The sequence below is a fragment of the Hippocampus guttulatus genome, chromosome 1 (genome assembly GCF_054856545.1).
Source record: "Hippocampus guttulatus isolate MCC_2025c chromosome 1, RoL_Hgut_1.0, whole genome shotgun sequence".
Classification (NCBI taxonomy): domain Eukaryota; kingdom Metazoa; phylum Chordata; class Actinopteri; order Syngnathiformes; family Syngnathidae; genus Hippocampus; species Hippocampus guttulatus.
The window spans coordinates 23,126,837-23,153,642 of record NC_141261.1 but is presented as its reverse complement, the minus strand read 5'-3'; the positions used below and the strand labels follow the sequence as shown (position 1 = coordinate 23,153,642).

The following is a 26,806-nucleotide window of genomic DNA, read 5'->3' as shown; positions in this document are numbered from 1 at the left end:
CCTGCTCATCTACAGTCAGGGCCAGGGGGCAGGGGCTTTAGCGAGGAAGCCCAGGTTTTCGTCTCCCCAACCACTTCAACCAGCTGTCACAGGGGTTGGGGGTACCAAGCCGTTCCCAGGGCAGCCGGGAGACAAGTCTTTCCAGAGTGTCCTGGGTCTTCCACACAGCCTCCTGGAAATGGCCAGAACGCCTCACCACAGTGGCACCCTGATCAGATGCCCAATCCTCCTCATCTGGGTCCTCTACCCTGAGCTGGGTGACCGAGCTTCTCATAATATCGCTAAGGGAGAGCCTGCGGAGGAAACTCATTTCGGCCGTGTGTATCCATAATCTCATTCTTTCAGTCACGCTCTACAGCCTGTGGGCTTCTTCACCACGACAGACCAACACAGAGTCTGCATCACTGCTTCCATTGCACCGATCCGCCTGTCAGTCTGCCATTCCTTTCTTCTCTCACTCATAAACAAGATCCTAAGATACTTGAAGTCCTCCACTTGTTCCAGGATCTCATCCGTGACCTGGGGAGGAGAATCTACCCTTTTCTGACTGAGGGGCATGGTTTCAGATTTGGGAGTGCTAAAAACTTGATGAAGCGAACAGAACTAAGTTGCAATACTGAGGCCATCAAACCAGAAACCTTCAACGCATGACTGCGCCTACAAATTTTGCCATAAAGAATCTGTGACAAAGGGCAACCTTGGCGGAGTCCAACCTTCACTGGAAACAAATCTAATTTACTGCTGGAAATGCAGACCAAACTCTGACACGGGTTGTACAGGGATCAAATTGAGCGGGTTTGGTACTTCATATTCCCGAAGCACTCCCCATAACAGAACTCGCCGAGGGTCATGGTTAAAGTCCACAAACCATTTGAAAATTGGTTGGGCGAACTCCAACGCACCCTTAAAGGACCTGCCCGAGGGTGTAGAATAGGTGTCCCCAGATCAATTCGCTCCATGTGTGGGTCATGTTTTTGCAGTAGCCTGGCCCAAGTTGAGTGTGTCCACATTGTGAATAATTTAAAACATTAAATCAAAAAGCATCTAATTATATTTGCATTTGAAGTACCGTAGTGTCTCCCCACAGTCTTATTATTTACCCCTGATTGAAAATTACACCTGGGGAGTAAATGAGGTGCCACTTGCAATGATGCTGCCACTCATCTTTTTGAAGCACTGCATGTTGCTCTGCAATGGCACATTATTTTGTCATACGTGATTGTATTTTGTAATGCCTGATTCTATTTTAGAACGGAATGCATTTTGCCCTACCGTGTCCGTTGTGGCGAACAATGTGACCCACCGAAGCTTTTGATGGTGAGGCTTGAAGCGGTTGTTGTAAAGCCCAGTGTGCACCTTGCTGCAACCATCTGCTCCCTCGTCTTTGCCCAAGAGTTATGGTGACATAAAAGCACCGCTGCTGTTCTGCCAAGTGCTGCATGCAAACACAGTCATAAATAAGGCCAGCGGATTTCTCTGGCTAATTTCAAGAATGAATTCAATGAATTAATTAATGAGGGGCTGGCTGAGGCCAGTTGTTCGAGCAGCAGATCCAACCCAGTTCTAGCGAATGCTGATAACCTTACCACAACACTAAACCAAGCAAGCCTGCAACAGAAGTCTATGAACCTTAATGTTATTTTGGGAGTAGGTTGCTGAAATGTGGTGTACAGTATTCCTCTCCGCTGAGTTTTGTCTGTTGTTCAAAATGCAGAGAAGAAAAGACAGTATGTCCTATATCAGAACCAGATAGATCAGGGATGTCCAGACTTTTTTGACCCAATATCGACTTTTCAAGCAAACACACACGCAAGCCATGATGAGCAATAGCCATAACAGCCCCGAACATGAAAGAAAGGAGAAAAGTCGATACAAGAGCCTATAAGTTTGTAAAAAGGAATCAGTGCCTACCTTAGTCAACACCTGTCGCAACGGCATGGGATGCACTTTGGCAGCATCTTCAGTGCAATGACATCACAATCGTATCATTTTAAATTTTTTCTCCTGGCACTTCAGATTCTCATTCTTTGCCAGTGCCATCGGTGATTTGCACATTAAACAAACTTAGAATGAAAGTAATAAAAATAAAAAAGATGGATGACAACAGCTCTAATCGCTAGCTGCAAGTGCAGACTACTGACCACGAACAACTTCCGGTGATGCAGGTCACGCGCCACCGTAGGTTAAATGGGACCTTCTTTATTCCAGTATACAGAGAAAAAGATTCTGCAGTGATCTCATCACGTCTCTATTCTGCTTACAGACCCTGTGTTGTCATACATGTGTTGTCTTTGACATTTAGGCGCGTCAACAGCATTTCTTGGCATTCACACTGAATTTTAAAGGGAATTGCACTACGGAGCCTAATTCTTCAGGGGGGTGAAAATGGCAAAGTGATTTAAACTTAAAATGTCACATGTTACCTGTAAATAAACAAAATATAGAGAGTAATTTTCATGAATAACATTGCAATGCCAATACAAAGACTGGATGCTCTATGTGTTTGCTTTTGCATCTCCGCTGGCTGGACGAGTCTGACATGATCAGCCTGACATGTGAATATTAGACCTTTGAGAATCTGTCTGACAGGAAGAGGTGTGAACTTCTTGTGACCTCAAAAACATCTGGAGGCCTTTTGCTGTTTTTGTGTGATCAGGATAGTTCACCATTCTTGTAGCATAGCTCCTACTGTGGGTTAAAGAAAAGGGAAATGCAACTACAGTGGTTGAGAGATGCTAGTCTGCATTCTGATGACTGTCGGGGTGCCCTTAAACAGAGCACGGAACCCATTGGAAACTCAGAGGCGCAGTCAATGTTTGCATGCCCATCACTCGGATGTCTTCTTATACCGGTGTATGTGTGTTTTACTGATTCTTGATGATTATTTGATGCATAGATTCCACTCAAACATTGTTTAGAAGCAATGTGTTTTCTGTAGATTGGTTTTTGGATGACATAAAAGGAAAACCATAGTACAGTACGCTAAATGGTTTAAGATTAATTGCAGCGTTACACAGCTACGCTAATACAAATGAAATGATGGAGATGTACGGTAAAATGTTGAAAATGATTGCTGGTTAGAACAGAATTGTTGTGCTTTTTTTTCATGGCTACAATCGAAAAAAATATCAGTCAACATTCTTTTGTGCCACAAAGTCCAATTAAGAAAAAAAAAAATTACTGGCAACTTGGGCATAGGCTTTTTGCTGTCCCACACAATACAGAAAGGAAAGATGGCAGGAAGTATTTCGCTTTATTCATCCATACAGTGTTTATTTAACACACCTAAAGTAAGTGCCCAAAACCACCACTAAGTATCGATGTGAGTATAGCGCGCTTACCCAAGTGTTGACCTAGCTTTTAGTCTTTCCGATGCCACGTGAAACTTGCTCTTTGATGTGGAGCCCCCGGTCTTCATTACTGTCGGCTAATTGGTGGATCTTCTTTTTATTTGACCGTAGAAGCTCACTTGATCCCTCAATGTGGTACAGCACTTTGCTGATAAAGCGTAAGCAATGCACTGACTGAAAATGTGTTGTGCTGCACACATCTGTCTCCTCATTACATCATGAACAAAAGGCCAGAGAACCAAAGTAAAATTGGGTTCCACCACTGTCGCTCGTAAATTGCTCCTTCCTCATAGACCCTAGGCAAAACCATTCCAGGCATTTCTATGGGGAAAGTGTCTTTCATGATGGAATGCATTTGTCTCATCTTCACTCGCGTGCGTAACTGAGCGGCTCGCAATCTCACCAACCCCTTCACACATGACATTAATCAGTCTAGCCAGAGGTGGGGCACTCTCACAAGACCCCTTTCATTGATTACATCGCACTGCTGTGTGATGAAGAGTCTGACTCAGTGATGACGCCCGTGCTTGAAAGAAAATCTTAACAAACACAGCTCCAAAATTTCCAAAGTAGTCTAGTGGAAAAACACATTTGGGAAGTGGATGCTTCAAGCCAGCATGATTAAAAAGAATAAAGCAATGCAACTATATTTGTTATGAATTACATGGGACTTGTCTTTACTCTCAAACTACCACAAAATGATTTCTTGGTGATACAGTATGTCTCAAACATTATTCACAGGAATTGGCACAAAATTTGGTTCAGTCACTCAGCTTTCCAACTGATATCACTGCACAATCTAAATGACAACTATTTTATAACACTGACAGTGTAGCATTGTTTTATTTGGAAACAAATGTTGGCCAACACCCTCGTCTGTGAAAAATTTGCTTCAAACTGCATTCGAGAACATATCAAAACAATTCATGTCATTTGACATTTTTCTTTTCCGGCACCCAGATGTGCACACAGGGGCGCACAATCACCTCAGACGTGGAGTCTTTACTTCATCTTTATTGCTGCCACAACTGACTGGTCAGGGCAGCTGTGTACACTCACAAAAAAGACCATTTCGCCGACTAGCCTGTTTAAATGACAGTCAGAATTGGGTATGCAATACTTTGCAGCTGAACAGAGCACCAAAAGGAACAGGAAGTCAGACAGATGCACATGATAGAAAGTATTTTAAAAAAACAACACCAGAAGGATTGGGGAGAGCATTTGGGGGGATAAAGATCTTACCATCCATTATGCATTTGAGAGAAAAATTGATGACCTGGCGTCTCCATGGAAATCTTTTTGAACCCACTAGGTTATTCCTCTGTCAGCATTGCAATAATGCTTTTGAGTAATGCCATAGGTGTTTGTAACCCACTTCCCAAAAAGTTAGGATACAGTATTACCTTTTTCTTTTTTTTACTGTGTGAAAGATCAGACATATACAATCATTCAGTATTGACTGAAATGTAATATTTGAACAACAAAAATGCAACATCCCCCTGCGTCAAAGATGGGGGGTTTTCCGCCTTCTGCAGTCCTACCAACACACTCTGATCATGAACATTCCTCATCTTTGTGACATTTAATTGTAACTTACTGTAATGATTGTTAAGTACGCGTTAACTGAAATTTTGTTCTAGTACTAGAAAAGTTTCAGGTGGTCAGGAACAGCACCACTGTCCTTTGTTTGAGTTGGAAATAAGAAGCGAGCTGTTAAATTTCCCCTTTCAAATTTTTGCTGGTCTGTGCAACACACACAGTTGTGTCACTGGTAAAAAACAAAGAAGTAGAGGGAAAAGAAAACGGCATCATCACGGACATTGTGCACACTGATCAATAAGGTTGAAGTGTTTGTAACATATGTGACATGTCAAGATTCAAATGTGATGCTCCCCCAAACAAGAAATTGTTTCATGTTCAATCAAGCAGAATCCAGAAGTAGTCACACGGCCGTCATTTAACACCTCTCGAGAGATCCCGTGGGCGATGGATCCTCTGCTTTATAGGAGTCATAAATATAGTGATAGTTCATTGCAGCTGGACAGCTCAGTAATGCTTCCGACGGGATCCATTTGGAAGCCAAACAAAGAGGCGGGGAGGGGTGTGCACGCTCCGAACGCTCGGCTCGGCGCATCATGATGCAAACGCCACAGGAGAAAGAAGAAAGAGGAGGCGAGGGAAGGAGGAGCGAGGAGGCGAGCAGACCGACTGAGCCTAGTTGGCTCTCAGTCACTCTTCTGTGCGAGGCAAAGCGGCTTCTCTGTCTGTCGCTCTCTCTCATCGACGCTGAACCTCCGGTTTATCCAGTCCGAGCTGAAAAGAGGCAACCAAGGGGCACAGGAGCTCCTCCTGCTGCCACGCCATGCTACCCTGGAGGAGGAATAAGTTTGTTCTGGTGGAGGATGACAATAAAATGAAAGCCAAGAGTTTCGGAACAGGACTGACCTATCACTCCATCCTCTCATCTCTGCTGCGCTCCTGTCCTGACCTGCTGCCCGACTGCCCCTTCGATTGGGTGGGAAACATCTTTCATACCAAACGCCAGAAGGTGGAACTAAACCGAGAGGAGCCCGTGTACACCGCGCGCTATCTGGGAAGTGTGGTCACCATCACAGCTAAGGGGGAAGGTTGCACCCAGGAAGCGGTGGCCAAGATCTGGGCAAAGAGCAGCTACGGGGAGCAGAGCCTGAAAATGAGGTTGGCCGTGGGACCGCAAGGCATCCGCATGAGTGCTGACAAATCGGGGAAAAAAAGTCCCATTCATCTTTACTCCCTGAGCCGGATCACCTGCTGTACAGCGGACCCGTGTCGGCCCAAGATCCTGGCCTGGATCTACAGGCACCAGGTTAAGAACATGGCCGTCGTCCTTCGTTGTCACGCTGTCTTGGTGAGCAAGGCGGAGAAGGCCCAAGCCATTGCGCGAAGCCTCTACCAGCACGCCACCTCTGCCTTCAGCGAGTTTAAGCGTCTCAAGCGCCAGAGTGACTTTCGGCACTGCCAGCAGCAGCTGCTGGGGGAGGAGGCGGTGCCCCTGATGCCCCTGAGGAGGCTGCTGAATGGGCACTGCCACTATAGGTCATCCGCCGACACGCCTGGAAGTGCTACTCGTCTCTGCTCCATCACGGAGGAGGAGGAAGAGGAGGAGGACGAGGACGAGGACGACGACGACGACGACGATGGCAGTGACAACCAGAAGGTGGGAGCCCAGCAGCCCTTGGAGACGGAGCCCAAAAGGAAGCAGAAGGTTTTCACCACAAACGCAGACCCGACGCAGTTACTCTCCCAGTTGGATCTCTGGGATATTGCTAGACTGGAGCAGTGCCAAATCAACTTTGTCAGTGAGAGCAATAACAACACATTCACATTTATAACCTCGCTGGTGTGATTGTGAACAGGGAACAAATGGGACTCATTCTTCTGTTCGTTGAACTCCGTCCTTTCTCCCTCCTTGAAATGTGTTCACCGGCGTCCGTTTAGCGGGCTGGTCTTGCGCGAGGGCACTTTGCATTCTGCCAGATGGCTCTGACGCCGGTGCGCCAGATTGACTGTAGCGAGTCGGGGATGTTTACAAGAAGAGTTGCTGATGCACAACCCTTACGAGCACAATGACAAACGTCGCTCTTAGGCAGCATGAGATGACGTCTGGTCATGTTTTGATCTTTGCTTTGCTTTTTTTCAAAGCATGGTGTTTGTATGTTCGTGTCGTATTTCTAACCTGACAATCCTAATGATGTTCCAAAGTTTGTTACTGATTTACTAAGAAGGGAGGCGGTGGATTAGGACACAAGCCATTGATGGGACATCGTAATTAATGCCCTTGTCACCGTGCTCATCAATTATGCATGACGTGTCAACTGTAACCTTTTGCGTTGAGCTCTTGTCTTTAATGATGTGACACCTTCAAAGAGAACACTGTGATAAACGTGCGAGCAGAGCACGCCGAAAAGTCCCATTCATGGTGCTCAGGCAAATTTCAATCTGTCATGATTGTACTCAAGCTCGTTTCTTTCCACATCAGCTCTTACATAACTTCACAGTTTGGAGAATTGTTCTGAGCCGCTTTCCTTTTAATTCCGTTCATAACCACTGACATCATTGTGTTGTAAGAAATAAAGGTTTAAGAAGATTTATTTTCAAAACATGAGAAATAAAAAGTTCCCTATGATTCCTTGGTGATCTTGGAGAGATCAAGGGGGTGGTGCAAATGAAACTGCGCAGGTTTCCGATGGGAATATGCGTCACTCCAACCCTTCAACCCATATGCAGCTACATATTGTATTCCCTGAGCTATTAGACAGTAATCCGACAAAATTCAAACAGAGATTGTAACTCGTAAACCGAAAGTCAGCCCTAATGAATGTAGTCTGATGGTCTTCCCTGCCGGCTTCCAGGCCGCTCATGCTGAGGGGGGCAATTCATCAGCAGATGGAATTGTGCAGAGAGAGAACATAAAGAACCTGTCACAGCAGTTTTGCTGTCGGCGTCTGACATCGCGGATGTCTCCAAAACCAGGACCGTGACTCACCCATCATCAGTTTTTGCCACTAACATCAGCATTTTGTTGACGACAAAGCCTTTATGCTGCCGTTCCGGAATCTCGCACAAGCTGCAGGTAGACATTGCAGCTCTGTATTTGGTTTTGCTAGATCCACATTATTTTCCCTCTCGCCGCAGCGGCCCAAAAATCATTACGGGGGCACCCCTACCCTGTTTCAGACCGCCTGCCTCAGGTGAGAGTGCGGTAGAATGTAATGCTTCGTTTCGCACCGGGGCCACAAACCGTCACACGTGGGGATGCGAAGTGATTGGCAGAACGACCACTGTACACTCAAGCCTATTGTGTAAAAAAGGACAAAACGCCCACAAAATATGGCAGACAGTAACAAAACTTGTACGCTCCCCGTCTCATTACAGACAGGCTTCAGGTTTGTGTTGTAGCCTCTGATGTACTGTCATGTTTTGTTGCATTCACTCCACTTTATTAGGCTTCTCATTGGTACAGTGACGGCCATGGCAATTATTTTGACAAATGAAAAATCTGTCTCCGGCATCCATAGCAATCACGGCATGGAGAAAAAAAACCCCAACAACCCCATCAGAGGATGTACTTCCTGAGGCTGCTGAGGAAGCACACCCTGTCACAGGAGCTGCTGAGACAGTTCTATTCAGCAGTCATCGAATCATTTCTGTGTTCCTCAATCACAGTCTGGTTTGGGGCTGCCACAAAAAAGGACAAAATCCGACTGCAACAGACAGTCAGGACTGCGGAAAAAATCATTTTTACCGCCCTACCCACTCTCGAAGACTTGCACACCGCTAGAACCAAGACAAGGGCATGGATAATCCGACTGGACCCCCCATACCCTGCCCACCACCTTTTCCAGCTACTCCCTTCAGGTAAGCGTGACTGAACTACGCGCATCAAAACCAGCAGACATTCAAATAGCTTCTTCCATCTCGCCATTAACTCCTTAAACAGTAACTTAAATTGATAATGGCTCATTGCATTTTTGCACACCCCTGTGGAACAGTATTACCACACTAATCATTGTGGCTCCAGCTCTCTACATACTTGAACAATTGTTGTTGATCAATATTCCACAGCACCGGACACTTAAAGTGCTCAAGAATTTCCTGGATAATTGCACGACCAAAGTTAAATTACAATTACTGGTACTGTTCACTTAAAAAAATGGTACAACTAGCTACACCAACGACACAACAGTATTTTATTGCACCACTGATCAGTTTATCTCTGCTCGATGACTCTGCACATTGTCACAGAGCTGTCATTGGGTGGTACTACTGCTCAATGGTACCCTTACCTTTGGAAAATCTTTCGATCCTTATTTGTCATGTCTTTGTTTATTGTAGTTGCTTGTTCTTACAATAGTCATTTAGCCTACACTACTGGAGTCAAATTCCTTGTGTGTTCTACATACTTGGCCAATAAAGATGTTTCTGATTCTGACAATCTCGCCCCCCGCCCGTGTTGTTTCATTTTTTTCCGAGTGTCCTGAAACGTGGTTGACATGCCCACTGGGAACGTCAATGAAATGTGGCATTAACAATGACACAATGTGCTCCACATAGGTTGCTCTACCTGTGTCACAACAGATACAGTTCAAACAGCTACAATTTCCAATGTTTCCCATTCACAATCTATCAGCATGTCTACAAAGAGATCCGGCACCATTTTCTTCGTTCAGTGTGTGAGAAGAGGTGAGCGGTGTGGCAGGACAACTTGTGGCTGCTTCACTATGCTAGGCCTTGCGCAGAACACCCTGAGCATCTGACAGTTCATGGTCGCAAATTATAATACCGTGCTGGAGCAATTGAAAACCATTCTTTTCAATAAGTGACTTGATTCCTAAGAATATTCAAAACCCTGACCGGAAACAAAGATTGCAAAAATGCTGAAGCTAGACATCTTTGTCATATTTTCCCAAGGCAATTATGCATGTGTTGTCTTTGTCAAATAAACCTCAATTTCGTGTTATTGAAATAAAATATAAGACACACACATACACAAACATTATGCAGGCATTTTCTCCCCACATCACAAACCTGATGGTCCAGTGCTTGTGAATGCACTTATCTGTATTATTGCGTTTGTGTGTGGCACTCTGCTTGCATCTCAGCCTACACACTCTCAGGCTGTGGCTCCGCCTCCATGGAGTTCTCCACTTGCTTCTTTCAGTTCTCTCAACACTGTCTTCTGAGAGTCTTAATGTCTTGTTATTCATCTTTATCAGGGGTGCCCAGTAGCTCGTGAACTGGTCCCAAGTCAATCAAAGAGGTGTGGGGGGAGATAGATAGACTAAAAAAAAAAAAAAGATGTGCGTCTGTGTGCATGTTATTAATATTCTATATTTTTTGTGTTAATGCACACCCTAAGCATCCTCTCAGTTTCACTTTCACAAAAAAGTATAAAAATTAAATAATATTCCTTCCTTACTTATTTGTCATGTCCTTGTTTATGATGATACTAGTGCAGCGTGTTCTACCGGAGACAAATTCCTTGTGTGTTCTACATACTTGGCCAATAAAGATGATTCTGATTCTGATAAACCTGTATAACACAAGTCACCCGTGGCTGATTGATTTGATCACGCTGGCTTGCTTGCTCATGAGTTAGAAAAAACTAACACTGATAGCAACTGATTTTGAGAAGCGAGATATTCCCTGATTCATGAATTTATTTCAGAGAATCATTTGATGTTGTGCGGCCCGGTAGTCCAGTGGTTAGCACGTCGACTTCACAGTGCAGAGGTACCGGGTTCAATTCCAGCTACGGCCTCCCTGTGTGGAGTTTGCATGTTCTCCCCGGGCCTGTGTGGGTTTTCTCCGGGTACTCCGGTTTCCTCCCACATTCCAAAAACATGCGTGGCAGGCTAATTGAACACTCTAAATTGTCCCTAGGTGTGAATGTGAGCGTGGATGGTTGTTCGTCTCTGTGTGCCCTGCGATTGGCTGGCAACCGATGGAGGGTGTCCCCCGCCTACTGCCCGAAGTCAGCTGGAATAGGCTCCAGCACCCCCCGCGACCCTAGTGAGGATCAAGCGGTTCGGAAAATGAATGAATGAATGAATTTGATGTTGTTGGCTGCAATTTGTGGCAACTGTGTTGTGTTTAAGCCCAAATAAGCACAAGCTTCTGGTGTTCAAAATTTCTCTTGTTTAGTCTGAAAAACACAAACACAAGGTGTATTTTGCATTTGTTACCATTAGTTAATTTACCCCCCCCCCCCACACACACACTTTTCCCCCTTTGTTTGCTATTCAACTGTCAGCTTACAATGTTAGTAAGACTATGGGAGCATCACATGCTGTTTTCATGGAATATGCAACATAATCTTTTGCTTGTTCTCATTTCAATCACGAGATACATTTTGAGTCATCAAAACGGATATTGCAAATATTAGCCAGTAAATGCTGCATTTTTATTTTTGTACTTTAATACATTTCAGCCTAGATACTTTTTAGTTTTACTTTTAATTAAAGTACATGAATTGGGTGAGCATTTTTACATCTGCCAGTCTTTTTTTCTCCACAAGTAGATTGGGCCACCTACTGGAAAACGAAGAAACATGTTTTTGCACGCGCAGCACTAACGTGAATGTCCAAACACTTAGCACTCACATGGTTACAAATGACTACACTGACATCCAGCGGTGAAAGCGACGAAGTGCAGGGTTGCCAGGTATTTTTTTTTTCATTGTTAACTTTTGAGATGCAAGATAATGTGCATCGTCACACAAACATAAGGTGTATAATAATAATAAAATTAATAACGTCGTGTGTTCCAGCAAAATTACGATATATTTTAAATGTAAAATAAATGACAATTTTCCTACTCTGTACGATCATGACAGAAAAACGTCACCGGTATCTGGCAACGTGAAGACGTCAGTTGGTTTGTTGACAAAGCTTCACTGACCGCAGGCCGCCGTGACCTCATCAGGGACGCGCAAATGATTCTTATTGGTAATATCTTGACAGTTGGGAAATGCCTCAGCAATATTAATCTGCGGAACCGTTCGAAGCGTGTTATGTGGTTGGCTGGAGTGACGCCGGCCAATTGTTAATTCAGGGAGCTAGCATGTATGCTAGCAAGCACATTCAAATGAGGGAAAGCAAAGCGTTCATAAACGGCGTTTCCACATGAAACTATCGCTCGTTTTAAACTTTCTTCAGTGTCTGTTGGCATGAAAAGGTAAGGTCGTCCATGTTCGTCGCCATAGCACATTGCTCTGACGCATGAACGTTATACTACGTTTTTTGTTTTTTTTAAACAAGGAATCATCAAATCAAAGAATAAACCGTGGTAAATGTGAATTTTATCATTGGTAATCGAAATTGCATTCATGGCATGCGCGGCTTGGAATGGAAGTTAAATAATATTTGAAAAGAAGCCAATTAGTTTGGGGGACACCAGTCCATTTAGGGAATTTCATTTCGAGATTGCAGGTAAACTCATGGCATCTCCTGGAAGTGGAATTACACACATGAAACCCCGAATTTAAGGCAGATTTTTCAGAATCTCTTATTCATCGAAGCTTCTTGTTTGTGCTGTTCAAGAGTTGAATTATTTGAATATAATGGTTTTCATGCCATTCATGCCTGACAACATTTTTACAATATTTTGGACCTGTGTAATAATATGGACAGGCCACCAAAAATTGACAATATTTTCTCAGATCCTGTTTTATTTGAAATTTAAAGATGGATTAAAATACCAATTTTAACAGCAAAAACCAGTCAATTTGAATCACACTGTACTGATTTAACAACCCTTGAAACACGTAACATGTAACAACATACACGTAACAACATAACATTAAAAATGACAATCATCTAAATGTAAGTAAAAATAGGAATTTGTCTTTACAGTTACAACCAGTCCAAGAAACATGAAAAGTAACAATGACCAACAGGGGGGGACAAAACGGGCAGCCTGGTGGTTAGCTTCTTAGTTTCTTAGACAGGGAAGAGGGAAAACATGAGGAAGATGGGCGGGGGCAGCATCTGCCCCTGTAGAGAGGGACATGTATGATATTTATTTTCAATGTAGACCAGTTTGACACAAATGTGTGCTCTTATCACTGTCATGACAGTCCATGATGCTGGACTGGAATCCGTCAGCTTTACAGGTGGGCCTTTTGGCTACCAGCTCGGCCCTCACTGCTGTCTTCTACAATGTGTATAGGAACAAAGCAGCGACAGTGACTAAATTGAAGGTCTGCCACATTCATAACGCACACGTTCCACCACAGTGTCACAATATGGAAGTGAATCAATCACAGGTGTCACACAATCAAAATCTCTCCTGTGCACAGGATGCCAAGAAAGTTTCCATTGACCAGGATTTGAAAATAATCCTGTCTGAAACACCTGGAAGATGTTTCCCTTATGCTGTCATCGAGGGTGAGTCGACTCGTGATTCCCCACCGCAGTGCCACAAGAAATGTACAAATTTCACTTAATTGCGCCAAACATTCTTTATTTACCACATAGCATCATGTAATATGTACCGGTAGTCATTCGTACAACCATTATCTCCAAGCTGATCAGACACTGCTTTGATGGTAGTACGTTCTTATAGAGAAACCACATGCATTCGGAGTCTCTACGGACCATCGGAATTTAGGAACACACACACAACCTCAGCTGTAACTGACCGAACATTCGACAGGCTGTATTACGACCGCAGCACCATATGTCCTTCTTTGCAGGCGTGGCGAGGTCTGTGAAGGAAACTCTCCATAGCCAGTTTCTCGACAACTGCAAAGGCGTCATTGAGAGACTGACTTTGAAGGAGGAGAAAATGGTGTGGAACCGCACCACTCAACTGTGGTAAGTTGGCAAAAAAGCATGTCAAATGTGTAACGATTCATTTGAACGAATTCTATTCATGGATGATATTGGTTCATCTTTTTTAACAATCTGGTCTCAAACGATTCAGTAACGGCTGTTGCTTTTCAACCGTTGAAGGATTACAATTACAAAATTAAAGTGAAATCAACATCTCTTCAATCAGGTTGAAAGTTATGAGCCCCACACGAACACCAGGTCCTTGTCGTCTTTGAGGCACGAATCGGTCGCAGCATTTTTATTTTATTTATTTTTTTGTCTTGTCGCATGGCTGCAGAGGGGCCGCAAGAAGTGATGGATGGTTGGCGCTGGGATGAATCCTATATAGGGCCTTAGTAGGTGGTTTTGCCATCATGGTGGCTGAACGGTATACCTCACATCCCAAATTATGATGCAAATGGTGTTTGGCACTCAGCACAAGTCATCAACTGTTAGCGAATACTTTAAATGTTTTCAAACAAACCTCCACAAAGTGGAAGTAACAACTTTTGCCTCTCAAATTGAATTATCTTTGTCGACAGTGTTTTGAAGACAAATTGTGTTATTCTAAATATCATAAATGGTTTATTTGTATATTTGAATATCGAGAAAACAATAGTATACAGTATATGTACAAATGTATGAGTAATAATGTCACCTATTTTTCTGAAATCCTCCATTCTCACTCTGCCCACCTTCAACCTTTTAACAAACCATTTGGCCAATGTCAAAATAGTGTTTTTAGTGAATATATATTGTCATGTCGCAGGCCACTGAAAAATGGATGATGTGCCGCAAATGGCCCCCGGGCCTTAGTTTGGACACATTCTTATTTTATAGCAGCTTTGCAATCCTGCATCGATGTTGTAGAGTTTATCCCTACAGGCAATTTATAAAAATCTGAGGGAAAACCCCAAAATTTGCATAATCATTTGAGAATAGAATGAATCGTTACACCAAGAGTTCCACCGCATGATTTGGCTTCATTCACGTTTCCTATGCGCAGGAGCAACACTCAGAAAGTCATCCACCAGCGCACCAACACCGTTCCGTTTGCGCTCAGCCCGCACGACGACGACATCGCCGCCACCGTTCGCATCATGCGCCCGCTCGACGCCGCCGAGTTGAACCTGGAGACCACGTATGAGAACTTTCACCCCGCAGTTCAGTCCCTGTCCAGCGCCATCGGTAACTTCATTAGTGGCGAGCGACCCAAAGGCATTCACGAAACCGAGGAGATGTTGCGCGTGGGCGACAGCGTCACAGGCGTAGGCGAGCTGGTGCTGGATAACAACATCATTAAGCTCCAGCCACCCAAGCAAGGCTTCACTTATTTCCTCACTCGGCTGGACTACGACGCTCTCCTGAGGAAGCAGGAGCGAGATGTCCGACTGTGGAGGATTCTGACTGTAGTCTTTGGCCTTGCTGCCTGCTCCACCTTCGTCTACCTACTGTGGAAGCAGTACGTCTGCCACAGACAGAGGAAGCGCGTGAAGCGCATGCTTCGGGAGTTTGAGGAGCAAGAGAAGAAAAATAAGGGGGAACACAATTTGGAGGAAAGCGGCGCGCAAGCCAGCAGGTGCACCGTCTGCTTGTTCCAGGAGCGCTCCTGTGTCTTTCTAGAGTGCGGTCACGTGTGCACGTGCACGAGATGCTACGAGGCTCTGCCGGAGCCAAAGACGTGTCCCATCTGCAGGGCGCCTATCGACAGGATGGTGCTCATATACAATATCTAATGCGGGCACACTCGCGTCACAGTGACCCTCTTGTTTTGTTATGTTTTCTTGCCTGTGGACTAAATTGCCTCCATCATCAAGTTGGTTTTTGCAGGGGGCAAGGGAAGTAATGGGGCTGCGTACAATTCAGACCTAACATCATGACTAATTGCAATACAACGGTATGAAATATTCTGCCTTTGAGATGTTTTTGTCATAAATTGAAAAGTCTATTCGACAGTCTGCTGGTTGAGTTTGCAGTGGTGTGCAACTTCAATATTTTGCTTGATTGTTTGGTTCAGAAATATTCATAAGCGCTTCCATTTTGGTTCAGAAATATTCGTAACCGCTTCCAGTGTGATGCAGTGCAGTCTACACCACTGCAAACCACAACCACAATGATAAACAACACAATTATCAGTGGCCGATACTGGTTTTACAAAGTATATTTATCTCGTGTAAACACATGCATACCAATAGACTGTACTTGCAACGATTGCAATTTCAGGCAAGGAGTGTGGGAGGGGGATAACTGGCAAAAGGCACATAGAGGACTCTTGCATTCTGTAAATCTTAGAATTTGGGTTGTAACATTAAGATAATACAGTGAACTGCCACCAAACTCACTCATTTGAGGGGGACCAAACTACCAGCTATTTACACCTTTCCTCATTTAAGACGCCAAGTTAGGCGAGTCGCTCGGGTTGGCCACCAGCTCATGGCCGGTTTGACAGCCAACAGCAGTGTGATGAGGACACTCCTCACACCAAAACCACGCAGGTGAAATAAATGTGAGCGTTTGTTTCCCCAAGACCCTGAAATGCATAGAATCAGGTGTTTTTTTCTTTTTTTTAAATATGAAAAACCAACATGCTTACATTTAATTGACATTATTTAATGTCATATTAGCCTGGAGGCGCCGGGGTCACTTGGTGATCAGTAAGTAAAGTGAAGGCAAAGCATTTAGACTTACTTGAAGTTGAAATTGCTTTATTAACCTTGTCATTTTTTTATAGTGTAGTAGTAGTATAGAACTAGTAGCCTTTTGGCCAGGGGTCACCAACCTTTATGAGAGTGAGAGCTACTTCATGTGTACTGATTGTGTGAAGGGCTACCAAATTGATACACGTCTGAAATAACATCTGTATAAATTACATTTAATATTAGAATGTGTTATTTTTAATACTTAATGATTTATTTAAATTTTCAGGCTCTGATCATCTTAAAGATGTCTCACAATACTGCCAGCGTTTGCATTTTTAAATCATAATTTCTACTAGCAAATCACAATCCTAGCACTTGCGTGCTATTGGTGTGGTCCTCACTGGCTACCTGGTGCCCGTGGGCACCACGTTGGTGACCCCTGCTCTAGGCTATTAAAAAGTGCTATAAATTAAACAAATGTATACTTTGACAACACTTAATAGCCTGAACTTGAGCAGATAGACCAGGCCTACTGTATTGAATACAGATAACGTGCTGTTAATGAAACAAAGCCTGTCTGGGGACACTTTGAAAGAGGACAATACTTAAATTACTAATGTAAGATGAGTTTGAAATGAGCAAGTATTATAGTATAAGCATTTATAGTTTGCAGTGGCGGGCCGTGCATTTCAACCTAAGGCCTTCAGTGACGTCACATACATTAACACAATATAGGCTCGTCAAGCAGCACTTAATTTCAGGAGCATTTAAAACCATCAAGTATGCATTCACAAGAGCATGAAACTAAATTTACAGATATTGTCAAAAATAAAAAGATTTTAAAAATACTAAATAAAATGCCACCCAAATTACGCTGTGTGATCGTAAACAAGTCTGTCCAATAAATTGCGCAATGTCGCAGTTTCATATAAGACACCAAAAGTTAAAGTTAACAGATCATTTGCATTTTGAGAATAGGCTATACAACAGCAAATAACTGAAAATGTTGAGCAGCTGAGATTGAACCAACTTTAGTGCACGAAGCTGACTACAATGCGCCATTATAAATTGCAGGTGAACTGATTTATTTGATACATTTTTGTATCTTTGTCATTTTATTTCGTTACCATTAATACTAACGAAATAAAATAAGAAATGTAAAATAAAATTCATTTACTCACCAAGGTAGTACCTGTTCACTGAGCTGCAGATCTACGCGAGTGTCCCCAAACGTTTTTAAACGCACCGTAGCTTGTAAGTGCCCAGCCGTGCTCCGATTGTTTCCTTGCTGCCTTGGTAAAACAACTTAAATTGGTAAATCCAGTGGAAGGTCAGTCTTGAAAATTGTGTGGAAAGTAGTTCTGCAACCAGATCAACGTCTTCTCCTTCGGCCATTTTGGGTCAAAATGCAGCAACAGCTCCCTCTAGCAGGCGCTAATCCAATCACCGAACGCGCACGTCCAGTGTCGACGTCAGCCCTTCTCGCTGGCCCTGGTACGCAGACTCGTGATCTGATTGGCTATTGCAAGCTGACGGTGCACATTCATTTACAGCGCACAGGGGCCTGCTCTGTTTAATCTGAAGGCCCCGAGCAAGTTTAATTTACCTGGCAACACAAGCTATCTGAAATATGACTGGTTAAAAACTCTACCATAATAAATAAGTTATTTATCGAGTGGAAATAATATGACGTAAAGAATATAGAGAATAATGTTGTTTACATATTTATGAAAATTAAATAAATTTGTTATTCTCAGAAAAGTAAATTTATTAGATTTACTTTTCTGAGAATGTTTAGGCCAGCAGAGAAGGTCTTGCTGGCCCTGACGGAACGTCACTGATAGTTTGCCTCTACATGAAGATTTTAAACCTCCAGTTTTTGAAAAACATTTTTACGGGCAGAGTCCACGATTCTTGGGCTTAGTCCATGACTCCTGCAAATAATGGAGCAAGCGGTCACTTTTTCCCCACATTGTTATCGACTCCTTTGGTGTTAAAGGATTTCTTTGTGGCTAACTTTGCTGATCGTGAGGCTGCCAAATCAAATCAGTTTCTCCGGGAACGATCTGAACCAGACCTGAGCTTGAACACCTGCAACCTGCCGATATAGTAATGAAATGAGGACCACTGAAGACCCCTGCAGTCTGATTTTTGTGCAAATGAATGTTGGTTACCGTAGAATTCAGACGGACGTGGAGGGCTTAATGTGGTTCAGACCACAGGAAGGCCAATGAGTGAAGACGACTGTGGGGTCGGGGCAATTGGAGGTTGAAATTAGTTGGATTTCTGTCATGTGGAAGTCATAAAACTGAAGTGGGATTTTCAACTTCAATACAACTCAGGGAAATATTTAAGTGCTAGTACCATTAACAAGGCACTCAGGTTCGTATTACAAAAAAAGGCCACCCCACCTATCCAGTTGGACTACTTTCATTACGATCTGATGTTACATTTCAAGGCCTCTGAAATCTTTACACCCGATTAAAAATAAAAATTCTGTTTTTGTTATCCTGCAACGAGACCAGGTCTAGGGCACTACTTCATTTCAAGGTAACTCCCAGTTTACTATTCACATATATTATTGCGAGTGAAATGTCAAATTTGCCATGCAGAATTATCATATGTCAACAAAAGCACCTCCATGCTGAGGCATTATCGGGCCAAGCATGAGAATGAAGTTCCAGATAGACCCAGGATAACGTCAGGTATACAGCCATTCTCTTATCTTTTCACAGTTGCTTTGTTGAGAATTCATTGGCAATCAGTAATTGTGACTGGTTGTCAAATATGAAGTGGGGAGTAAACCAAACTTCCAGGAAGCAGTTGCTCAATCAGGCACTGCTGAACTTCATTGTCAAGGACTGCCAGCCCCTCCGCATTGTGGAGAGTGAAGGGTTCAAGGAACTGATTCAGGTCCTTGAACCCTCATATGTCTTGCAGACAAGAAAGGTCTCTGTGAAAGCTCCATAAAAGTAGTCAATATATCGCCTATAATTTAATATATTATTTGCTTTTGGTTGAATTTTCCGACCATCAAAAAAATGGTGGCCAACAAATATCAGGAGCAACGGCAAAAAGTGAAAATGGAAGTACAGCAAGCTGTGGCAGTGAGTAGAACAACTGACATGTGGACCTCTGTGAACATGGAGGCCTACTTGGCACTCACCTGTTCATCAGTGTTGGGAGTACAATACTTTCCACAGAATCACACTGCTGACAATTTGACCCAGGTCAAAAGGGGCGTGATGGAGGACTGGGCCATAACCAAGAAAGTGTCTTGTGAGTGACACAGCACCACACATGATCACATCCACTAGACACCTCCAAATATGCCACTCAATTTGCATTGCACACAGTCTTAATTTATTAGTTAGAAAAATCCTGCGATCAGGTCCCTGCACTTACAGACATCAGAAACAAAGCTCGGCACTAGTGATGGGACAAAATGGGCCGAGGCTCTTAAGCTTGTGTCGAGGAATGGGAGGGGCGTTTCCACGAAGCTTGTATGGAGGTGCGCGTCATTTCGGCAAAACCCGGAAATGACGTTATTTATGATGTACTTTTGTTATTTCACAGGTGAAGTGTCTGTTGTGTGCAAGGGAACTTGTATACAGTCCAACAATAACACCTCGTCTATATTGAGGCCTTATAGAGCCTTGCATGAGAGCAAGGAGAGCCATGAAACTCGGCCAAGCAAAATTACACAGTGTATCGACAATGTTAAGATACACTTTAAATACTGCATTACTAACATAACATATAATTGATATCTGATTGCAAGAGAGCAAAGCTGTAGATGAAGCCTTGGTCAACATGGTCATTGAGGACTGTCAGCCCTTCACTATTGTGGAGGACAAAGGGTTCAGAAAGTTTGTTCCAGCTTTGAACCCTACCTATGTCCTTCCCACAAGGAAGGTATGCATGTGAACACATGAAGTATTTCTTCTCATTTTCCCATAGTGGCAATTCCAATAGTTTTATATTGTTCCCTTTTAGGCTTTGAAAGCTATGGTGGACGACAGGTATAAGCTGGCCAAAGAAATTGTGTCAAAGGCTTCTGCAGTCAGCCTTACAGCAGATATGTGGACATCCATGAACACAGACTCATACCTAGCTGTGACTTGCCATTTTATTGATGAACAAACATCGTTGCACAGTATTGTTTTGGGGGTAGAACATTTCCCCGAGACACATACTGCTGAAAATCTTGCTCGAGCAAAAACTGCACTCATGTCTGACTGGAGCATCGCTGACAAAGTTACCTGCCTTCTAACAGATGGTGCCGCAAATATGGGTGCCTGTGTGGCGCACACTTTGAATCTCCTGATAAAAAAAGGCCCTTGCCCAAAACTCTGCGCTGAGTGAAATTAGGGAGAAGTCCCGAAAAACAGTAGGCTACTTCAAGAGCAGCAGTACTGCAAAGGTGAGTTTCATTGATATGTTCTAAATTCAATGTAGTTGAAAGTTCCTGCTGCAGTGACGCTTGAATTTGCCACTTTACTGCAGGAGCGGCTGACACAGGTGCAAGAGCAAATGGGCCGGCCAGCACTAAAGCTAATACAAGAAGTTGAGATGAGATGGAACAGCACCTTTTTAATGCTTCAACGAATTTATGACTAGAGGGAACCAGTTGGAGCAGCGTTGGCAGGCCTACGCACTGACATGACTCCAATTTCCTCACAAGAGTACTCGAGTGTTGCTGAAAGTTTGAAGGTACTTGCCTCTTTTAATGATGCCACAGTGGAGCTATCAGAGGAGGAAAGGGTATCTGGATCAAAGGTCATTCCACTTTTAGCAATGTTACACCATGCATTGGAACAGCAGCAACTGGGACCATTTCAATCTTTGAGCATCATGTCACTCATAACACTACTTGATCCACAATTTAAAAAGATAGGCTTTTTCAGCCCCAAAAGACTCACCGCAGAATGTGATGCTGTCATGAGAAAATACAACTCAACCTCCACTTCTTCACATGCGCACACATCAGAAGCAGCTCAGCCAGTGTGTCAAGGTAATAGTACACATTACTTGTATTGCTGTACACTTTGTATGTCACTGACAGCCTGTTTGTCTCTCATAGGGAGCAAACTGTGGCAACGCTTGGATGACACAGTTCAGAGGACCAGGACCCCAAACACCCTAGCTGATGCAACCCTGGAGGTCCAAAAGTATCTGAACCAAACATCGACAGAATGAACAATCCATTAGTGTAGTGGGAGACAAATAAAAATACCTACGGTACCCAAATTTATATAAACTGGCACTCGCATTTCTCTGCACCCCAGCTTCAACTGTGCCTTGTGAAAGAATATTTTCTAAAGCTGGTGAAATATTGTCCAAAAAAAGAAACCGTTTAAAGCCAGCCACTGTGGGGAAATTGTAATTTCCCCATTGCGGGACAAATAAAGGATATCTTAAAGCTATTATTTCTAAATAAAAATGAATACCAAATTATCCTTAGCACTTGTTGTATTTTGTTCACATACTAAATCACGAACACAAGCACATTCATATCTTTGTCTTAAACAAATAGCCATTGAATTCTTCACACTGTTGACCTCTTGGGCTTCTAGACCACTTGATGGTGCCATAGAATAAATGAAGCACCATGAAGCTTTGCTACATGTGCAAACCAATTGGCTGCAAAGCTTCATTGCTTCATGAGGCTTCATTTGGCCATCCCTACTCGGCACATTGTCATACATTTCCGTTCAAGCACTACAGCCAAGGAGAAGCTCGCTCAGGTGCAGCAACAGATGGGACAGTCAACCCTGAAACTAATCAATGAGGTGCCAACACACTGGAACAGGACTTAGGAAATGCTGTCAAGGCTGATAAGAGGGAACCAGTGTGGGTATCTCTGGCCTCCTAAGATATCCTTTATTTGTCCCACACTGGGGAAATTTACAGTCTACAGCAGCAAGATTGTGGGTAGAAAGAAGAAAGACAGATTTGACTCCATTGACAACTGATGAGTTCACCATCATAAGAGAAGCCCTACTAGTGCTTTGTCCGTTCCATCAAGCTACAGTAGAGTGGTCTGAAGAGAGGCGAGTGTCGGGTCATCCCGATGATGAGTTGAAGTACTTTGGGGTCTTGTTCACGAGTGAGGGCAGGAGGGAGCGAGAGATTGAAAGGCGGATCGGTGCAGCGTCTGCTGTGATGCGGACATTGTATCGGTCTGTCGTGGTGGAGAAGGAGCTGAGCCAAAAGGCAAAGCTCTCAATTTACCGGGCAATCTACGTTCCAACCCTCACCTATGGTCTCGAGACCAAAAGTATTGAGATCCCGGATACAAATGGCCGAAATGAGTTTTCTCCACAGGGTGTCCGGGCTCTGACTTAGAGATAAGGTGAGAAGCTCAGTCATCCGGGAGGGATCGGAGGAGAGCCGCTTCTCCTCCACATCGAGAGGAGCCAGATGAGGTGGCTCGGGCAGCTGATTAGGATGCCGCCTGGATTCCTCCCCTGTGAGGTCTTCCGGTCATGTCCCACTGGCAGGAGGCCCCGGGGACGACCCAGGTCACGCTGTAGAGACTGTCTCCCAGCTGGCCTGGGAACGCCTCGGGATTCCCCGGGAAGAACCAGAAGAAGTGGCTGGGAAGAGGGAAGTCTGGGCTTCCCTGCTAAAGCTGCTACCCCGAGACCCGACACCAGATAAGCGGTAGAAAATACATGGATGGACGATCACCCATGCAAAGAAAGGATGCATATTTACAACACCATGAATAAACTAAATTGAATGTACACTAACTGATATTCCATTATGTTGTTGTGATTGATCTCTCCATGCACTGTGGCTCAATGGCAAAACCACCTGGAACAGGTCGTTCTCTGACAATATGGGCGAGTTTCACATTGCAAGAACACAATTTATCTTACTTAATATATTGCCCTCACTATGGTTTGCATACGCCACTGAAATGGGATTGGTTCGAGTAAGAAAAAAACATGAATGTTAAATCTTCAATTTTCAAAGCAACTTAGAATTATCCTGGTTGAAAGTTGCCCAATACATATTCTTGCAGGACATCGTTTTGTAATGCTCTGATTTTTTTCCCTTTGAATAGATCTAGTGCGACTATGAAAGGTGGTATAACGAGCAGTGCCTAGGGATGAACTCGCATGAATCGAGAAAGGCCCAAACAGAAAACTGGTCTTAAAGTTTATCTCAGCTCTAAGCGCACACCCGTGGGGGCCCGGGGGTATAATAGGTCCCTAGCACCCCCTTGCTGTTCTTAAGAGGCGACAAATGGGGTGAGTCGTTTGCCGCGAGCTGCGACCCGTGGGGTGGGAGGAGCTCCTTAGCCTTGGTCGGCAATCTTCCTTCGGGAGTAAACCCAGAGGTCAAATCCGGAGTTGGAGTCCCTAAGGCGGTGTGTTGTGAAACTCTCTCAGCGTCCCGGCAACTCCTGCGACGACGTCGATGCCAAGCTGCTTGGGCCCCGCCCTTCCCTTGGACAACATCAACGGCGTGGAGAGGGGGTATCTAGCGCATGGGCATCGCCAGGTCCTCCATACACACCTGCCCAGGCTTGTGCCCTGGAGAGGACACTCCAGCGTCATCGTGTGACGACACAACACGAGGAGTGGCAGATACCAGTGATAAGTCAGTGCTTAATTGGCGTAGAGCTAGGCGCTAGGGGTCACTCCTGACAGTGGGAGGGGGCCTCGTACCCCCACTGGGTAGCTACTGCCCGCTTCAAGCCGGGCAGCCCCCGGACAGTAAGGTGCTACCCCGCCACAGTTCACTTTCCTTACTGGGTGCGTAGGGATTAGGACCAGGAATAGTTTGAAAGGTGGACTGTAAAACCGATGCACCAGGAAACAACAAAAGAAACACAACAGGGAGCAAGCCCTTGTTAAAACTTGCAATAAGGAATGTCAGGACAATGACAACCGGTCTGACGTCAGACCTAATGGACATCAGCGATGCCCGCAAGACAGCAGTGATCAACAACGAGCTGCTGAGACTCAGCATTGACATTGCTGTGCTGCAAGAAACCCGCCTCGCCGAAACTGGATCTCTCCGGGAGAACGACTACACCTTCTACTGGTGCGGGAAAGCTGCCGACGAGACCAGAGAGCACGGCGTTGGTTTCGCTGTCAAGAACTCCCTGCTGAGCATGATAGAGACTGGTGGAGAAGGGACTGAGAGGATTCTCACCTTGCGACTTCACACTACAGTTGGCACTGTCACCCTGTTCAGCGTCTACGCCCCTACTCTATACTCCACGGAGGAGGCGAAAAACAAGTTTTATGACCAGCTGTTGGCAGCCATCCAGAAAGTTCCAACCACCGACCAACTTGTTCTTCTTGGGGACTTCAACGCCCGCGTTGGATCCGACCACATATCATGGCCCAGTTGCCTCGGCCCTTGGGGAGTGGGTGACATGAACATCAACGGACAACGTCTCCTGGAACTGTGCACACTTCAAGACCTGTGTGTCACCAACAGCTTCTTCCAGAGCAAACCGCAGCACAAGGTGTCCTGGCGCCACCCCCGCTCAAAGCGCTGGCACCAACTGGACCTCATCTTGACCCGCCGCAAGCAGCTTTCTCAACACACGCTCCTACCACAGCGCTGACTGCGACACAGACCACTCCTTGGTCTGCTGCAAGATCCGACTCCAGCCCAAGAAGCTGCACCGAGCCAAGCCACCAAGCAAGCCCCGCATCGACACAGCCAAGGCAAACCATGTGGGCATTGTGGAGGCACTCGCCCGGCACCTGAAAGACGCCCTGGAGAAGAAACCACCAGAAGGAAACACGGAACAGAGGTGGGACCTCCTCCGCAACACCATCCACGACATTGCCTATTCCATCTTCGGCAAGAGAACAAGGAAAAGCCAGGACTGGTTTGAGGCAAACGTGACGGAACTCAGTGCCGTAATGGAAGCGAAGCGCACAGCACTGCTGAAACATCACCAGCATCCCTCCCAGTCCACACTGCAGGCTCTCTGAGCTACCAGAAATCAAGTCCAGGCTACAGCGAGGCGCTGCGCCAACAAGTACTGGATGGATCTCTGTGATGGCATCCAACGACCCGCAGACACCGGCAACATCAGAGGCGTCTATGACGGGATCAAGAAAGCCATAGGTCCTTCACAAAGCAAGACAGCCCCCCTCAAGACGAAGACAGGCGAGACTATCGCAGACAAGAGCAAGCAGATGGAGCGATGGGTAGAGCACTACTCAGACCTCTACAGCAAAGAAACCACCATCTCCAATGCCACCCTAGATTGTGTTGAGCGCCTGCCCGTCATGGAGGAGCTAGACGAGTTACCAAGCCTTGAGGAGCTCAGCAAAGCCATCGACAGCCTGCCTGTCGGGAAAGCTCCTGGCCTTGATGGTATCCCAGCAGAGGTGATCAAGATCGGCAAAGAACCTCTGCTGCACCACCTACACAACCTACTCTGCCAGTGCTGGGAAGACGGTGAAGTACCTCAAGACATGCGTGACTGTAACATCATCACCCTCTACAGGAACAAAGGTGACCGCAGTGACTGCAACAACTACAGAGGCATCTCCTTGCTGAGCATCGTGGGGAAACTCTTCGCACGAGTGGTCCTGAACAGACTCCAGAAGCTCGCTGACAGGGTGTACCCCGAATCACAGTGTGGCTTCAGGTCGGAATGATCCACCATTGACATGATTTTCACGCTCCGCCAGCTCCAGGAGAAATGCAGAGAGCAGAACCAGTCATTGTATGTTGCCTTCATTGACCTGACCAAGGCCTTCGACCTTGTGAGCCGCGACGGCCTCTTCAAAGTCCTTGACAGGATTGGTTGCCCGGGGAGGCTGCTGAGCATCATTCGTTCCTTCCACTCCGGAATGAAGGGTGTCGTCCAATTTGACGGCGTAACATCTTCCTCTTTCGAAGTGAAAAGCGGTGTTAAGCAGGGATGTGTACTTGCTGCGACCCTCTTTGGCATCTACTTCGCTATCATGCTCAAGCACGCTTTCGGGAACTCCACTGCGGGTGTCTACCTCCATACTCGCTCTGACGGCGGCCTCTACAACATGGCGAGGCTGAGGGCCAAGACCAAGATCCGCAAAGTCCTGATCAGAGACATGCTGTTTGCGGACGATGCTGCTGTCACTGCCCACAAGGAAGAACATCTTCAGCATCTCATGGATCGTTTCTCGAGGGCGTGCAGCGACTTTCAGCTGACCATCAGTCTCAAGAAGACCAACATCTTGAGTCAGGACACGGAGAGCCAACCCACCATCTCCATTAACAACTACCAGCTGGATGTGGTCAAGGAGTTTACTTACCTTGGCTCCACGGTGACAGACTCGCTTGACTTGGAACCTGAACTGAACAGAAGGATCGGCCGAGCCACCACAACTCTTGCCCGGCTCACCAAACGCGTGTGGGAGAACAGCAAGTTGACGACCAACACCAGGATGGCAGTCTACAGGGCCTGTGTTCTCAGCACCCTACTGTATGGCAGCGAGTC

General features: G+C 45.2%; 2 protein-coding genes and 1 long non-coding RNA gene across 5 annotated transcripts; all 3 read left to right on the top strand.

Moving 5' to 3' along the window:
* The first annotated feature begins 5,463 nt into the window (after nucleotides 1-5,463).
* Nucleotides 5,464-7,515, top strand: fam43b (family with sequence similarity 43 member B). Its single transcript, XM_086120468.1, has one exon. It carries the CDS (start codon nucleotides 5,713-5,715, stop codon nucleotides 6,733-6,735), a length of 1,023 nt encoding a protein of 340 aa, XP_085976594.1. The 5' UTR covers nucleotides 5,464-5,712; the 3' UTR covers nucleotides 6,736-7,515.
* Nucleotides 7,516-11,716: 4,201 nt separating this feature from the next.
* Nucleotides 11,717-16,230, top strand: mul1 (mitochondrial E3 ubiquitin protein ligase 1). 3 transcript variants are annotated; one of them, XM_086120457.1, is made up of 5 exons: nucleotides 11,717-11,836; nucleotides 12,967-13,089; nucleotides 13,189-13,276; nucleotides 13,585-13,705; nucleotides 14,709-16,230. In XM_086120457.1, exons 2-5 carry the CDS (start codon nucleotides 12,970-12,972, stop codon nucleotides 15,436-15,438), a joined length of 1,059 nt encoding a protein of 352 aa, XP_085976583.1. In that variant the 5' UTR covers nucleotides 11,717-11,836; nucleotides 12,967-12,969; the 3' UTR covers nucleotides 15,439-16,230. The 3 variants fall into 3 exon arrangements, with proteins under 3 accessions (XP_085976583.1, XP_085976576.1, XP_085976567.1); XM_086120450.1 differs by having other exon boundaries at nucleotides 11,733-12,065; XM_086120441.1 differs by having other exon boundaries at nucleotides 11,733-13,089.
* Nucleotides 16,231-19,716: 3,486 nt separating this feature from the next.
* Nucleotides 19,717-21,746, top strand: LOC147211025 (uncharacterized). The gene is made up of 3 exons (XR_015101867.1): nucleotides 19,717-20,764; nucleotides 20,848-21,355; nucleotides 21,425-21,746. It is a non-coding gene; the product is annotated as an uncharacterized LOC147211025 (long non-coding RNA).
* Nucleotides 21,747-26,806: the final 5,060 nt, after the last annotated feature.

Bases quoted from the DNA above. Each gene is read 5' to 3' on its own strand.
- fam43b (XM_086120468.1), top strand. From the start codon at position 5,713: ATGCTACCCTGGAGGAGGAATAAGTTTGTTCTGGTGGAGGATGACAAT.
- mul1 (XM_086120457.1), top strand. From the start codon at position 12,970: ATGATGCTGGACTGGAATCCGTCAGCTTTACAGGTGGGCCTTTTGGCT. The intron at 13,277-13,584 runs GTGAGTCGACTC...CCTTCTTTGCAG, and splicing joins CCCTTATGCTGTCATCGAGG to GCGTGGCGAGGTCTGTGAAG. The intron at 13,706-14,708 runs GTAAGTTGGCAA...TCCTATGCGCAG, and splicing joins AACCGCACCACTCAACTGTG to GAGCAACACTCAGAAAGTCA.